The sequence below is a fragment of the Cydia splendana genome, chromosome Z (genome assembly GCF_910591565.1).
Source record: "Cydia splendana chromosome Z, ilCydSple1.2, whole genome shotgun sequence".
Lineage (NCBI taxonomy): Eukaryota > Metazoa > Arthropoda > Insecta > Lepidoptera > Tortricidae > Cydia > Cydia splendana.
The window spans coordinates 34,229,035-34,245,192 of NC_085987.1; the positions used below are offsets into that span (position 1 = coordinate 34,229,035).

General features: G+C 36.7%; 1 protein-coding gene across 1 annotated transcript in view; it reads right to left on the bottom strand.

Moving 5' to 3' along the window:
* Nucleotides 1-556: 556 nt before the first annotated feature.
* The window catches only part of LOC134803921 (potassium channel subfamily T member 1), a 137,047-nt gene continuing 121,445 nt past the window's right edge, over nt 557-16,158 (bottom strand). Inside the window, exons 22-24 of the mRNA XM_063776738.1 lie at nt 10,418-10,507; nt 4,204-4,409; nt 557-1,957 (exon numbers count right to left, since the gene is read on the bottom strand). Of these exons, the coding sequence (XP_063632808.1) occupies nt 1,339-1,957; nt 4,204-4,409; nt 10,418-10,507 (915 nt within the window). The 3' untranslated portion in view covers nt 557-1,338. The remainder of the gene's footprint in view (nt 1,958-4,203; nt 4,410-10,417; nt 10,508-16,158) is intronic.

The window sequence follows — 16,158 nt, forward strand, 5'->3', positions numbered from 1 at the left end:
CAACGATTGAAAATCTTGTAAAAATATTTTAAACGGCTATTAGGTTATAAAATTAATCAAATAAATTATAAACAAATTATAAAATATATTAAACAAACTAAAAAAAAAGATATGAAAGTACATCATACATTAAGGCATATTATCCGGTAAAAGAAATATTTTTTTTTCTCTAAAGGTTTTACCGCCTATATGTACTGGAAAACATTGTACCATACACGTACGAATAGATAATTCTCAACTCGTGTCCCCTTCCTTCTCCCCCTTTCCCTTCTTCTTTCGGTCGTGTTTTAATTTATCGACATTCGTTGCGAATTTTCTATTTTTCGGTCTTGTATCGTAATATAATAATTTAATAAACACATTGTCAGAGAGTAGTAGTTTCTTTAAAATCGCTTAACATGAAAATAACAAGATTTTTGTGGGCTAGACCAAACTGATATATAGGTACGCAGTCACTGACAGGCACTGGCTGGTTGATTTAATCACGTCTTAACCGATTATGTATAGGTAATACAATCAAATGAAATTCAGGTGGAACAAAGAAAATACTTTTTTTTTCTAGGTATATTTATCTTCATAATATACACAAAAGGCAGCTATCGATACTCTTACAGAGTGAAACGGACTAAGTATTTTATATTGTATATAAAAACACAGATTACAATTGTATGATATTGTCAGGTATAATAAGCTCTAGAACTAAAGATAAAGAAACTCTTGTGTACATTGATACTACGTAAATAGTATTTTATGAATAGTCGGTGAATTAATTAGTTGACCCAATCTATCAACAATAAAGTTTTAAAAGTAGAGTACAGATTCAATATACTATGTAATTATAATGATAAAATTAGTCATTTTCCTTTGGTCAGTAAAATCTAGTAAATAAAAGGTACTTCTTAAGTAGGTGTATATTTATCTGTCCATATTTACACATAACAATAATAATTATTTATTTGCGTTTTATAGTCTCTATTTACATACTCATGGTTTATTACGACCGAAAAAGCTCTGCTATGTACATTACAATACTATGATTTATCCCGCTTACAGTAGTATCTAATTGATCCCGCTTAAATTACACAGCTTCTTTAGCAGTTAGCTACACCACTCCTAGTTATAAATTAATTATTAATTCTTCACTTACTCATTTTCTCAAAACTAAGTTAAATATACATAAGTAGAGACGCTACTGTAAAAAGGCTCCGAATAGTACCTAATGGATTCAGTGACACCTCGAGTTAAGTACTTAAGTATGACTGAATATTGAAAGTAGTCACTCTACGTCCATTTGTTTCTTATAACGGAGCTTAGTCGTCGGCCCCACATTAGGTGGTATCATACAATAGTTCCTTGCAAGTGTTGAGTGTCTGGCGACGGCGACGGGATGCTCGGGCACATCGACGTGGAGGGGAGAGCAGCAGCGGCCTCCTGGTATCCGCCGAGTGCCATGCTCGTCCCCGGGAATCTTTCGGCGGGAGTCTCCTCCGGCGGCGTAACCTCTAACCCTATGCTACCGTTCAAAGCAATTTTGATTGCATTAGCATTTTGCTGTTGCTGTTGTTGCTGATGTTGCAATAAGGAATTAAAATGTGATATGCCTATTTCTTCGAGACTACTCTTTCTTCGACGAGAGCCGACGCCACTGAGACTTTGTCTTAATGAATTAGATCTTCGCAGAAGTATGTCATCTACTACTCGAAGTGAATTGGACCGTCCTCTAAAATCCGTTATGATAGTTGGACTATCCGGTAAAGACAACGAATTGGCTTTTGTTGTGCAGAGTGGTGGAGCCCTCGGCTGGGTGAACGTGGCACCGATACCAGATCCTCTTCTGCTGGCAACGCTCTGCGCTTGAATTAAAGCTTGAGAACAGAAACTAATATTCGATTTTCGTCGACTATTATGTCTCTCAAACGTTTTTTGTGCTGAAAAAGGGGACGGACGCACCAAATATCTGGAACAAACAGAGTATCAGTAACAGCAAAACTCATAGGTAGGTAGTTAAAATAAGATAAACAATACCGCCAACCGGGGTAATTGCCACTTTGGTGTTATTACGTCTATTTAAGTTAATTTTTACACAACGTTAGTTACTACAGCTCAGCAGCAGAAGGGCTGCTCTTCCGCAGCGCCGGAGCCACCCAGATCCAAAAGCCTCCCCCGTCCCTCGCGCCCGTAATAAGTCCGACGAACTCCAGATTTGATGGGCACCCCAGCATTTTTCATAGTTTTGAAGGGCAGCGCCACGCGTGGTAAATTAAAGAACTAATTGGACCAATAAATATGCGGCGGCAAATTGTATAATACAAAATGCCGACGTTTTACAATTCGCCTTCGGCAATTTTACAAACGGCGTCGTCATTTTACAAACTTGAAAACTGTACTAATCCAGCTGATCCACCTCTGAGAACGATCTCGTATTTAAGTTCAGCTTTTTGTAGAGGCAAAATTTTTATTGGATGAGCCATGATTACGTCACACGAATTACGTAGGTGTTGTGACTATTACACAGTAGCTTGAATAAAACAGTTTTAGGTCATTAGTATGTGATGTGGTCTTAAAATTTATTGAAATAGTAGAAGCTACTTTAGTAAGAAAAAGGCTATGGAAGAGGTAAACTTGACAAGAATTAACAAAAATAGAACCACGTACCAAGGAACGGGGGCCTACCGCGAACCACGTTCGACGTGTTGCCACTCTGTCGCACTTGTAAATTCGTACGTAAGTGAAAGGGAGGCAACACGTCGAACGTGGTTCGCGGTGGGCCCTCTGCTCTAATCAAACTTTAACTAGATATGATAGTACAAAAATGACTTAAAAACTTAGAAAGACTAATGAAGCTACATCAGTGAAAACTAAGAGAAATGCTAATGAATCTTCTTCGTGTTTGATTTCAGAGACATCTTATATATCTGGGTAGAAAATGATAGAATCTTACTGTTTGGATTTTTTCTAATTACTTTTTATTGTAAGAAAAGAGCACCCCGTCCAGGAGGACCGTCTGTGGTACTGACCCCCATAACCTTGGCCTCGTTACCTCTTTGTGTTCCCAGCGATATACGCTGGAAGAGGTATTGACCCATTGTCTCCACTGCAAGCGCCGCAAACTCGTAGTCATGCATTAGTTGCGTAGTGCGAGATTAGTATTTGTGCCGTGGTAGCCTGGATGTGGGGCTGTGCAAAGGTATCGACGCATGTGGCGTCCCAAACCAGACGCCTACCTAGTCTCTACGGCACCAGAGTGGCTCCATCGTCTCTCGCCAAGCCTATGGGTTCTAAAATTGCAGGCACAGAGACGGCAGCTAGCGAGCGGCGGACCAAGACAATAATAGTACCGTGGTGCCAATCGGCCGGCTCTTTTGATTTAGTTGGTCAAACCTTTTTGACAGTCCGTAACAACCAGGAAAACTATACTCATCCTTTTCTTTTGGGTGCTAGTACTACTAGTGTAAGACAAAGATAGTATGATTCTCTGTCTATGATTGAAATGAGACAGTCCTTTGACAATTTACATTTTTGCTGCTTGCGCAGTTATGGGGTAGGCATATTCTGGATCCAGTTCTTAGGCCGACCGCTTATCTCAATGTATTTTTATCCAAAGCGTTACTGATGTTAAGCGATCTAGAGGTTCTTATAATTGATATCAGTAAAGAAATCAATTAAGTTGTGTAATTACGGTAAGAGAACAAGAGAAGAGGCTAAGGTGAAGATAAGAAGCGAAGTAAGACCGAGTCTAATAATGATGCAGTCGATACTGTTCTGCAGATACCTACTGCACGAATTAGTTCGAGAGTTAAAATTTAAGTATAGGTACGGCTAAATACATTCTGGTCTATGCAGACAACAACACACGTCACCACACACCACACCACACCACAGCTGGTGCAACTCAGCTGAAACGTCGGAATATTAAAGGTAAAAACAATGAAATTATATCGCGGTAGACCCGTTTGTGTAATTAAATATGTGTACAAAACGCGAGAGTTTAAAGTGTTATAACACACGTCATACGAACAATGTGTAATTTGAGGGCAGTTCAAGAAGAGAAGAAAAGAGAGGGTACGTGGCTCCGACAAAGATTTACCGTCGGCGTTCGTTTAACAAAATTGCACGTTAAATTCCTATTGTTATGTATTTGTGATAAGACGAGTAAACTACCGATACCGTGCCAATACATATTGTTCTCAATTATATACTTACATGATATCTCCTTCTTGTATATTAAGATCGCAACTTGGGTTGATAATAACGTAGGACAAACTGTTCCTCTTCTCGCTCACGTCGTCGTAGTCGATTCCAGTAAGGTTCAACGATTCCATACGCGAGCGCACTAGGTTTGCGATTTCTGCTCTTTCTATTTGCTGCGCATGGTTGTCTCTTGCTTCGTCGGCGAGACTTGTAGAATACTGTGGATTTTATTAGTACTTCACAAAACCAGTAACCCAGTTTGTACAGTAAGTGTCCCAAACAAAGTACCCACGTCGCCATACTAGTAGTTTAGGAAAATGGATACTTATGCTAGGGCACTGACTGTACCTACGGCATCTAGTATTTGTATGATCAAGAAAAACTTTTAAAACTTACGTCGTTGTAATCAGCACAATGTTATTTACATTATTTATGTACATATGATTTATCTATACCTATAGCAATGTTGCTGACTTTAAAAACTGGTGACATGCAATAATTGCTAACAATTTGATATGCGTAGCACATGAATGAACGCTATATCATAAAATGTAAAATATACATACAAGTCAGTTAACATAATGGATTAATACAACGTATCTCGAATGGCTTCTGTGCGTAGACGCGCACAAGGTTATCTAAAGCAGTTCTACAAACTACAACTAAATCTAGAATTTAAGTTACTTAGTGCTATGTGTTTGTGTTTAATCTCTAAATAACATAATTCCTATCCACAAGAACTAACATGACAGTAACTACTGTAAGATACCTAATAAATAAATAAATGTTATTGGACAATTGTACATAGATCGACCTAATTCCACAGTACCTAATAATCCGGTGGCCGGCTGTATGAAACCCACCTGTTAAAAAATAGAAAATACCTACTCTGTGGGGGTAGCTGACTTTTAGTAGCTTCAACTGCTCTTGGTCGCTCGTGGCTTAACTTGGCTGGTGCAAATGGCTAAAAAGTGGTACAAAATTTCATCAAATAAATCCTCATCGAAAAATAGAATGAAACTTGTATGGTAGGATAACTGCCTTTCTTATTCCTCCTCGTGTTATCGCGTGAATTTTTGTAATACATTTATGCCATTTTCACAATTTTTTTCCAAATTAAGCCGCGGGCGACCAAGAGCAGTTGAAGCTACTAAAAGTCAGCTACAAAGTAGGTACCTATTTTCTATTATTTTATTAGGTGGGTTTCGTGCAGCCGGCCACAGGACTATAAGCTCAATAAGGCTTGTGTTGTGGGTACTCTGGGTACTAGACGACGATATAATAGTCTGTTCGAGAAACTGAAAACGGTGAAAAATAGAGATACTACTCATAAAAATACGTGTGATACCTCATTAGATTCGTCATGATGCCTAGAAAAATGTATTCGAAGCGTGTATTACCACACAAAAAATATCAAAAGTTATAAGCAAAAAAAGGGGGAAAAAGTAGATATTTTTTATTTCCCCAATATCTCAAAAAGTATTCATATTTAAGAAACGAAAATTAATATTATTAAAGAGGAGGATATTTCCAATAAAACATTCCATACTGTCAGAATTGTATTTCCATTATTTATACTTTTTATTCAACGCTGAACACAGCCCTCCGCGCCTCATTTTCGGGAAACGCGCGCGGCGTGAAAAAGCGATTACGTAACATTAAATAAAATTTTAAAGGTATTCAATATTCATTGAAATATTTAATAAAAGTATGGTGTATTTAAAACATGTTAACAAATGTAGTACTTGTAGAAATTTATCTTAAAGTTATTTTTTCAACAAGTTAGGCAATTGCCAATTAACAAAATTTTCTCGAACTTTCTTCTTTATTGAAAACGATTTTTTTTTTATAAATAACTATCCTAAAATTTTGTCGCCTTCTAGTCATATACATGCTTAATAAGATTACGTCGTATGAATGTAGATTAAGTTCTAAAAAAAATTATAGTTTGGTTATAATTACACATCGGTAACTAGTGGCATTTAGGTAGCACTTAAAATATTAGTGATGAGCACACATCGGTAACTCGTGGCATTTAAGTAGCAGGCACAGACTAGTGATGTGACAATGTTCTTCCTATACGAGTCGAGAAAAAGAAACCACAAAAAAAAGGAAATTAATTAAACTAATCTTTTAAGTGCTACCTAAATGCCACGGTTTACCGATGTGTAGTTATAATGTGTTTCTAAGGTTTACAATTTTACCTTGATTTTTCGATTTTTGACAATTTTCTATGTTATTCTAAAACTTATTTTAAGCAAAGTATTAACTTTATTCAAACTTTTATAATGCATTAAGCATTTATATGAGAAGGGCTCTAGAAAGCGACAAAATTTTATGATAGTTTTTTATACATTTGTTTCGTTTTCAATAAAGAAGGAAGTTTGAGAAAATTTTGTTTATTAACAATTGCCTAACTAGTTGAAAAAATAATTTTAAGATAAATTTCTACAAGTAGTACATTTGTTGACATGGTTTAATTACACCAATTAAAAAAAATCAATGAATATTTTATACCTTTAAAATTATATTTAATGTTACGTAATCGCTTTTTCACGCCGCGCGCGTTTCCCGAAAATGAGACGCGGAGGGCTATGTTCAGCGTTGAATAAAAAGTATAAATAATGGAGATACAGTTCGGCAAGTATGGAATGTTTTATTGGAAATATCCTCCTCTTTAATCATATTAATTTTCTTTTCTTAAATATGAATACTTTTTGAGATATTGGGGAAATAAAAAATATCTACTTTTCCCCCCCTTTTTTGCTTATAACTTTTGATATTTTTTGTGTGCTAATACACGCTTCGAATACATTTTTCTAGGCATCATGATGAATCTAATGAGGTATTACAGGTATTTTTAGGAGTAGTATCTCCATTTTTCACCGTTTTTGCAGTTTCTCGAATAGACTAATAATATATATATATTAATGTATATATAAATATTTATATATTAATAGAACCTATCCTTGCGACTAATCGTCACTCGAGCGTGAAATACGATGAGTTGCAGTGGGTAATATTCCCACTAGTTACCACCAAGTTCTTACCCGTGGTAACTACTGGGAATTTTTATTCCCAGTAGTTACCACTGGTAAAAGGTGGGAATTTTTTTTCCCAGTAGTTACCACCAAAATATTGTTAGAACTCAATACTAATAAAAACAGTATAAATGTAGCGTGCTGTAATAAATAATTATGTGTCAGTTAGTGATTCAGTAAACTGCTTTAAAAGTGATCAAAAATATTAAAACAGTTTTACCAGTATAAGTGTGCAAACTAAAATAGACGAGTCTCATTCTAGTTAAGTAGAAATTTACTTATTATCCAGATTAAATTATCTTATTAACTGTAAATTGAATTACATATTTATACAAACGAACAATCAAATCAGTCAAAAACCGACAGAACTGATTTCGTTTTATTATTTACAGCTACTTCATTTCGTTCTATTATAACACGACGCAGAGCTGGAATGTAGGTATTGATAATTTGTAGTCATGCTAAATAAGTAAAGGGAATGGTTGTTATTAAAACCGCTTAGGGCGCGCTTCGGATGGGCTGACTTTACACTTATACCGGTAAAATTGTTTTAATATATTTTGATCACTTTTAAAGCAGTTTACTGAATCACTAACTGACACATAATTATTTATTACAGCAAGCTACATTTATACTGTTTTTATTAGTATTGAATTCTAACAATATTTTGGTGGTAACTACTGGGAAAAAAAAATCCCACCTTTTACCAGTGGTAACTACTGGGAATAAAAATTCACCAAGCCGGGTTGGTGGTAACTAGTGGAATTTTTTTTTCCAGTGGAAAAAGGTGGGAAAAAAAATCCCAGTAGTTACCACTGGTAAGAACTTGGTGGTAACTAGTGGGAATAACCCGTTGCAGTCAATAGAAATCTATGTATAGTACATAGTTGCATTGCCCTTTATCGAATTTGGTATATAAATAGACTGGAGGTTTCTTTATTGAGAGATAAACGAAAAAAGCTGACTTCAATAACGATGTAAATCTCATTGAACAAAAGGTAGTGTGAAAACGTTAAAGTAGAAATAAAGATTTTATGAGTCCTTTCACAACTGACGATTTATATTTATATGTATATGTAGGTAATACAGTTATAAATTAAAAAAGATTATAATGACCTGGCTGCCGAAAGCCCAAGTTATTTTACTAGCCAATAATTACAGTTACAGTTTAATTAAACTTCATCGAATGCGATACACGGCGGCGCATGTTTCCATTGACCATTCCTTAAACAACGTAGGTAATACTCGTCAATGTTCCCTATAAACTATTAATAGGCCTGGAATTTTGGGTGCTGATTGTAGGGAGAGTACAAGACTACTTACTTATTTATCGATGTTATCGACAATGCGATCGTTTCTTTTATTAGTCTCTTTATCAAATAAAACCTCAAACGTTGTATAACAAACTATCCGATACGTACTCTTTTCAACGGTCAATGATGAAAATAAATCGAATATCGAAAAGTTAATCCGTTTAATAGTACATTACTGCAGTCGCCGGGAAAGAAGGGCTTGCCGGGTGAGTAGGTATAGACGGCCGACAGCAGGAGGGAGCCGGATAGAGATACGAAGCCGGCAAGCCCTTTTCACGGCTAGGCATGTATAGTGCTTTTCTCAAACATATGCTATGAAATAAAAAAATACACCAGTCAAAAAAACATATTTATTACAAAACTCAGCTACAACTGACGGGATTTCAGTGTCGCATAGTTCGTACGGACGAGTAAGTTGTGAAAGACTTCGGCGACGTCCTACGCAATTCAAAATTATAAAAATCTGTAATTGTTGATTTGCTAGAACATAGATAAACAAGTTTAATATCGCGGTAACCGAAGACAAAAAACACAGTAAAAAAAAATCAATATTCATGTAGGTATAGTCTGTCAACCAACTTAACACAATCTTTTATGTGAATATTCTGCTTATGCTGTATAGTCGCTTTAAGCATTGAGTACATTGCCTACAATGTCGAGGTTGTTTTGGTTCTTGCTAGTTCCGTAAAATAGGCCAGAAATACATTCTCTGAGAGACCGTGGGCATTTTTGTCAGTCTTCCAGCTTATAAAATTTTGATATGTATTCATGTATTTCTCCTTCGACTTTGGCGGCAACAGCAAGTTATTAATTGCTAATTCTGCCTCCGCCTTCGATCCCGGCGGAGTACAATTAATTTCTTCGTCGCTGTTATCATCGGAAATCATTTAAAAAAATATTTATAAATATCAACCGCAAATAGCTACACGACAAAAGTTTTTTAATTTTCCTTCCAATCCCGCCATAATGTCTTTTTTTTACGGAAGTCGTCCGTATTTCGCGTGTGTAGTGTTCGAATAGACCCTATTAGGGCCATTATACACGACCTGATATGTAATAAGAATCTCAATTTCTATAAATAAAATAAATGCAGAGAATTTTAAATATTGTCTATGGTCTTTGGTGACTTACGTATAGACAAAATTTTAAATTTATTCATCAACACATTGAATCATACAGATTCGTATTCTTAATGTATAACGCGTTCGTGTATAACGCGTTAACGCGGATATTTTTGGTCCGATAACCATTCGTCACTAAAAATATATAATTCAGCTGTTTAGCCTGTTCATGGACACAGACGCCATGTTTACATTAATATTGAAAAAAAAAAATTCTTCCCGGCCTAGGCCTTCAATTTTGTATGAAATTCCTTTACAGTTCTCTCGAGTTGCTCCGCCTGAAACGTGATACTTTGAAGCCTGTTCTGCCCTCCTAAGCTAAAAGGACGTATTTTCAATGAAAATTTAATGCAAATACCGCTTTTTAGCTTAGGAGAGCGGTGTTATAACGCCCGTAGCGACGACATTTCATTGCATGTTTGAGAAAATTGATTTATTGAAATAGGTATGATTACGAAACCCTTCATATTGTACATAACTTGATAAAAGATGACTCGACCCTGGTATTTTATTTAATAAATTAACCACATTGATACAGTAACAGACTCATAAATAATATCGCTAAAAAGCATTGCTCTCTCCCTACAATCTGTCAATAGTCGCACCCAACCTATTAAGTCCGAATATTCTATTAAACAATTACTGCTTTATTGTCGTCCTACACACAAAACCATTCGGACTTGATTGAATTACTAGGTATATAATACAGATAAGTGGAGGTCCGTGCGAAAGGGCTCCGACAATGGCTTACCGCCGGCGTACGTTCCCCGTAGCAGCCGCCGAGACAGCCGGTGGCCTCCCGCCGCCCGCACGCCGGGAAACCTCCATCTCCCTCCTCCTGCTGCAACTATCGTGTCACACTTGTTTTCCTACCATTTACCTCGCCAATTTTGCACATACAATACTAACTACTGTGTTACACTTACTTAAGGGATGGGCGTGTTTTTGGCAATGGCCGAATATAAAATGGTTTCTACGTTTACGGCACCCAAAATATTTTTAATTAAATCCGGGCTATAATTTATTTTGATGATGATTGCGTTAACACTGAAAGAACTTGTGTTACAGTGCTGTCTGGTATCTGACTACTCTATGATACATGAAATATGCTGATGTCAACTGACGCTAGTGAAAATAATATCTAAGGCCTATATTCTTATTGACTGACTAAAGTGGTGCCATAGATTTAAATTCTCAGTAAACAATAAATATAGTTATCATATTAAATTACAAAAGGTGAGGTGAGCATTGTTTCGTAAATGTTGCGACGGACACCAGCATGTGTATGTATATAGGTGATAGGTGCCTATCTAAAGTACGTACCTATACCCTCTCTTGTGCCGATTTTTAAAATATTATGCAATATATTTTTGCATAATAGTTTAAAAGCGCTGGTGGTCTAGCGGTAAGAGCGTGTGACTTGCAATCTGGAGGTCGAGGGTTCAAACCCCGGCTCGTACCAATGAGTTTTTCAAACGAAATGTCATTTGCGTATTTACCAGTCGCTTTTCGGTGAAGGAAAACATCGTGAGGAAACCGGACTAATCCCAATAAGGCCTAGTTTACCCTCTGGGTTGGAAGGTCAGATGGCAGTCGCTTTCGTAAAAACTAGTACCTATGCCTAAGATTAGTTGTCAAGCGGGGACCCCAGGCTCCCATGAGCTGTGGCAAAATGCTGAGACAACGCGAGGAAGAAGAAGAATATATTTTTTATAGGAAGATATTCGGTTGCACGTTGTTTCTTATAGTTTTAGTGGCAAAGGTATGGTTTTTTCTAGAGATGCAACGGATAGTTGTTTGGCCGGATACCGGATACCGGATATTCGGCCTGATCATCGGCCGGATATCCGGTATCCGGCCGCCGATAATTCGGCCGGCGAAATTATACCTACATTTCGGTTTTTCAGGTGCGCATTGTGTAGGCTTTGATCTGTTTCGTAGTGAAAGTTCGCGTGGAATCATTTCTAGGTTCGAAAATGAGTGCGCGTGCAATAGCGGAATTTTTAAAATGTTTTAAAATAAACGAGTACGATTATGACCGTCACTGTTTCTTAAATCCAATTTGTTGAATCCAAAATCAAGCAAAAATAACTATCCGGTATCCGGCCGGATAGTAGTTCACTATCCGGTATCCGGCCGGATAATAAAAATAGGGCCGGATAGGCCGGATACCGGATAGTAACCGGATATCCGGTGCATCTCTAGTTTTTTCCCCATCATGCATAACAGCTGTAACAACTATTCAAATTGGAACACTAGTATGAAATTGAAATTTAGTGTGCAGATATTGAGGATAAGTACGGCCTGAATGTCTATTGAAGCGTTTTTTGTAAATATTATTATTACGTTTTATGTACCTATCCTATCAAAAAAATTTCATGTAAAATGTTACCAAGACGAGAGATACCCAAGTGGCAAATTTTGATACGACGTACGAACGAGCGTGCGAGTCCTAAAAAAAGCGGACTAACTATTTAATTGAATTTAGGTTTGGTTAAGTGCCATGACCAGAATCAGTGTTATTGAACTTATTAAGGCCTGTCATAGAACTAAGTACTTAACTACTTTTGTTTTCTAAAATACATTGCGGTACTGAATCATAAGGAAACTAGCATTCGTCGCAAGTTTTGTTTAACTTCTGGTGGTATATGGCCAGTGGCCACTGCTGGTTCCAGTGGTAGAAGTAGGTATTTTATCCCGTTAAGCAATTCTTTCAGGTACACTAATTTTAGTCAAACGTAAAAAAGGCTCGGTTTTAGCTAGGTACTTTATTTTTCAGTAGTTCTAATGGAATAATTGATTGGATTACTGTTTCAGTTTTATTAAGACAAGAGTACCCACATACTAGTTAATGTTATGTATTAACATTAACTGCAACAACCAGAATGGAGAAACAAACATCGCAGTTGAAGGATGGAATTAAATAATTATATTATTTTTCCTTTTATAAAATATTGTACCTATGTCTTCCCATCACGGAACAATGGTGTTCCGGACCTTAGGGAGGCGTGCGCGGAGCCGAAGCCAAAACGTAGAGGCCCTTTTGACACTTTAATGAAATGTAAGGGGTACGCCGAGCGGATGGTGTCCTTGCCCGTGTCATGGGACAAAGAATATTGGAAGACATAGTGTTAAGAATATTGGAAGTTGATGGAATCTAAAATGAACTAGGCTGCTTTTACCTATAGATGAACTATACTCGCCGCCAGATAACGTGTCAATAGCGAACAATAACCGTCCACCACGTAAACTAAAGGGTCTGGCCGCAATCCTATAGTGAAACTGCCCCTGGCTGAAGTGTATACCTTTCTTAGGTGCGTTTATTTGTCTTATTATAAGATATCGTTTTACCAAATTCCAAGCCTAGAATCCCCTTGGTGTGGCCAAAAAAAATGTTTTTTTAAGTCGATTTTATTTTTTTGTAGCTAAACTAATGGTTCGATTGTTTTGAAATTTGGATGCTATGTGCACCTAATAGTAATCCATTTAAAAAATTTATCAAGGTTCTTACTTGTTTATAAAAGCTTAAAAATATTTTTTTTTAATTTTTTAAACTTTTTTTTAATAGGTACTTGAGAGATAGCGACAACCTCAATTTTTAGCTATTTAATGCAGAATATATTATTGCATAAAATATATGTCGGACCCTGACACCAGAAAGACGTATTGCAGCGTTATTGTTCATTATTTTAGACGCCTGTATAAAATCGATTAGCAATGTTGAGCTACGTATTATTTGGTTGTAACGAAATAAATAAAGTGGCGTAGAGAGTAACGCCGTCTATTGGCGTGTTGTTGAACTAAAACGACAGGTAGAAGGCTTTGGAACGTCGAGAGGTTTCTCTCGAGTGAGCGTAGGCACGAGTTGGCGTTTTTGTCGGTATGTTGGTAGACTGGTCGAGCAGGTTTGCCAACTTGACGGAGGCGGGAGCAGAGAGGCTCCGCCGCTGGTAGTTCTTCTTGATCGGACCGCGCTAGAGATCGGACATACTCGTTAGCCAACCTCGTGCCTAACTCGCTACGTTCCTGAAGGCTTATACCTAAAGGATTATTCTGATAGCTTATAAAATCCCGCGTTCTTTAACCATTTAGCTAAGTGTTTTATTTCAAGTGTTATTTTGATTTCTTATGGTTCATTAGAAGCTTACTTTTGTGAAATAAAGAAATGTTGTGTTATGTGTTGTTTTAACTTGTTTTGAAAAGATTTGTCCCTCTGAGTTTGTTGCCGGTCCCATATAGGGTCTTCTCATGTTAGAGGCGTAGGGCTGGAGCCGGCCTAGTTTGACTTGAATAAAGATTTAAACGGTTTCTTTTACTTTCATATCGCTCCCTTGAGTTAAAAATAGCAATTAGTTCTTTTCAACATTTAGTACTGAAGTATAGTAGGCACTAGTATGGTTAACGAGTCCTAATGTTTATTTCATGCACTGGTAGCATGGTAGCATACTGGTTTAGCTGTGAAGTAATACATTATCGTACTACCCCACGCGCCCACCGCCCTTTTAGACCCTCGGTATTCGACATATATTTTTTGGAAAAAAATCCATTTGGGGCAACAAGGCAAAAATGTCTTACTAATTCATACAGGCCGTCCTTCTTACGTACTTTAGGGTGGTTCACGTTTGTATGAGAAAAAATTAAACTCTAGCTAGAAGAAACGGCACCCCCTTATTTGGTTACACTTATTATGCTGATAAAGTACAGCAAGTTTTGTAACTTTATCTCAACTACAAGGGGATGCTCAACCACTTTGAAAATTTTCAACATTGTATGAAATCCGATGATAAATAAATAATATATTTTTTTTTATATAAGTAGTTGTTTTCACTTTATTTGTAAATGTGATTTATAAGTTATGAAGTAAAAAAAAATATTACTTATATTTTTCATAATTATTCAAGTTTGATTTTTTGAATTTCACCTGAAAAAATCTTAAATAAATATTTATATTATTTAGTAAAAAAAATATTTTTTTAAAGATTTGTTTAAAGTTAGAACCTTTTTGAAAATGAATTACTATTAGGTGCATGTAACATCCTAATTTCAAAGAAATCGAACCACTAGTTTAGCTACAAAAATATAAAACGATATTTTAAAATTCTTTTTTTTTAGCTAAACCACCCTTGGTTTAGCTAAAAAAAATCAGAATCCCCTGATTCTAGGCTTGAACTTTGGTAAAACGGTATCTTATAATAAGACAAATAAACGCACCTAAGAAAGGTATACATTTCAGCCAGGGGCAGTTTCACTATAGGTTTGCAGCTAGACCCATTCTTTGTTTGCTATTGACACTTTATCTGGCGGTGAGTATATAGGGGGCAGCATAGGAGCCGTCAGGTTTTTGGCACGATGGGCATATGCCGCCCCTGGCGGATTGCATTTTGTTTTTCTTCCTTGAGTTCTGGGGCGGCGAAACGTGCCAATGCCCGGGGCGCCAAATTTCAAAATACGCCCCTGGCGATGCGTAAATGTGTCGTTTAAGCTTCCGATGTAGCCCACAAGATGGCAGAACCTACTATGCACAAGGAAACGTACCGACGAGAACGGTAGATGGTAGCGCTTGCTTTGGCAATGTACATGCGGCAGACCTTCCAACGCGCACGGTCCCTATTGGGTAAAAGCGATGGACCAAGTAAACTGGGCTATGGGATAACTGGAAATATTGCTATTATTGTTCTTGTGGTTTGGGTGTTATTGAGATAAATAAGATAAGAAGAGTCTTAACTTTCGATGTTTGTTTGACTAATAAAAAAAGATTATTTAGCTCTAAATCAAGTTAAATGTCTTGTAAATCCATACCTTAATAATACTGAAGAATATTGCAGTGCAAATAATTAAATGGGAAACTGGGAGAAGTCTCGCTTGTTCTACCAATACAACTAGCACCAGAAGTAATGATAATAGACTATACTCGCACGATAATTTACAAAACTTGAGAACACAAAACTATGTAACTAATTGTATGCAACCACAGTCTTCGTGAATTTAAGTGATTTCTCTACCCCATATTTTGGGTACAGTAATGGATTCGCATGCGGTAAGCAGAAGCAAGAAATATTGAAGCATTGCTAACAAGTGTCCTTGATACGAGTAAATGGCCAGGCACGGAGGTGTTAGCTCAGAACAAGGTATAACTAGGGTTTGAACGTATCTCTATCCGATTCCATGCAGTATGGCTTAAGCCTACACTCTAAACAGTCTCGCTATGTTAGGTACTTGAATCCCATTACTGTTATTTCAGCACCTATTCATTTACCGTACAGTTGAACTTAGATAATTTGATGCCTGGGGATCACTATATCTTCAAAACTATTCCTTCTATTTCCACTAATACAAACATGCAAACGTCTACAACAATTAGGATACTGAGGCGGGATTGCGATCATCGAGTTAAATACCAATTAAGTTTAGATGGTTCCTCAGTCAAAACATATTAACGCAATGGGTTCCTAATGTTTAACACAATTGTATTGGTTCTAGATGATTTTGTTA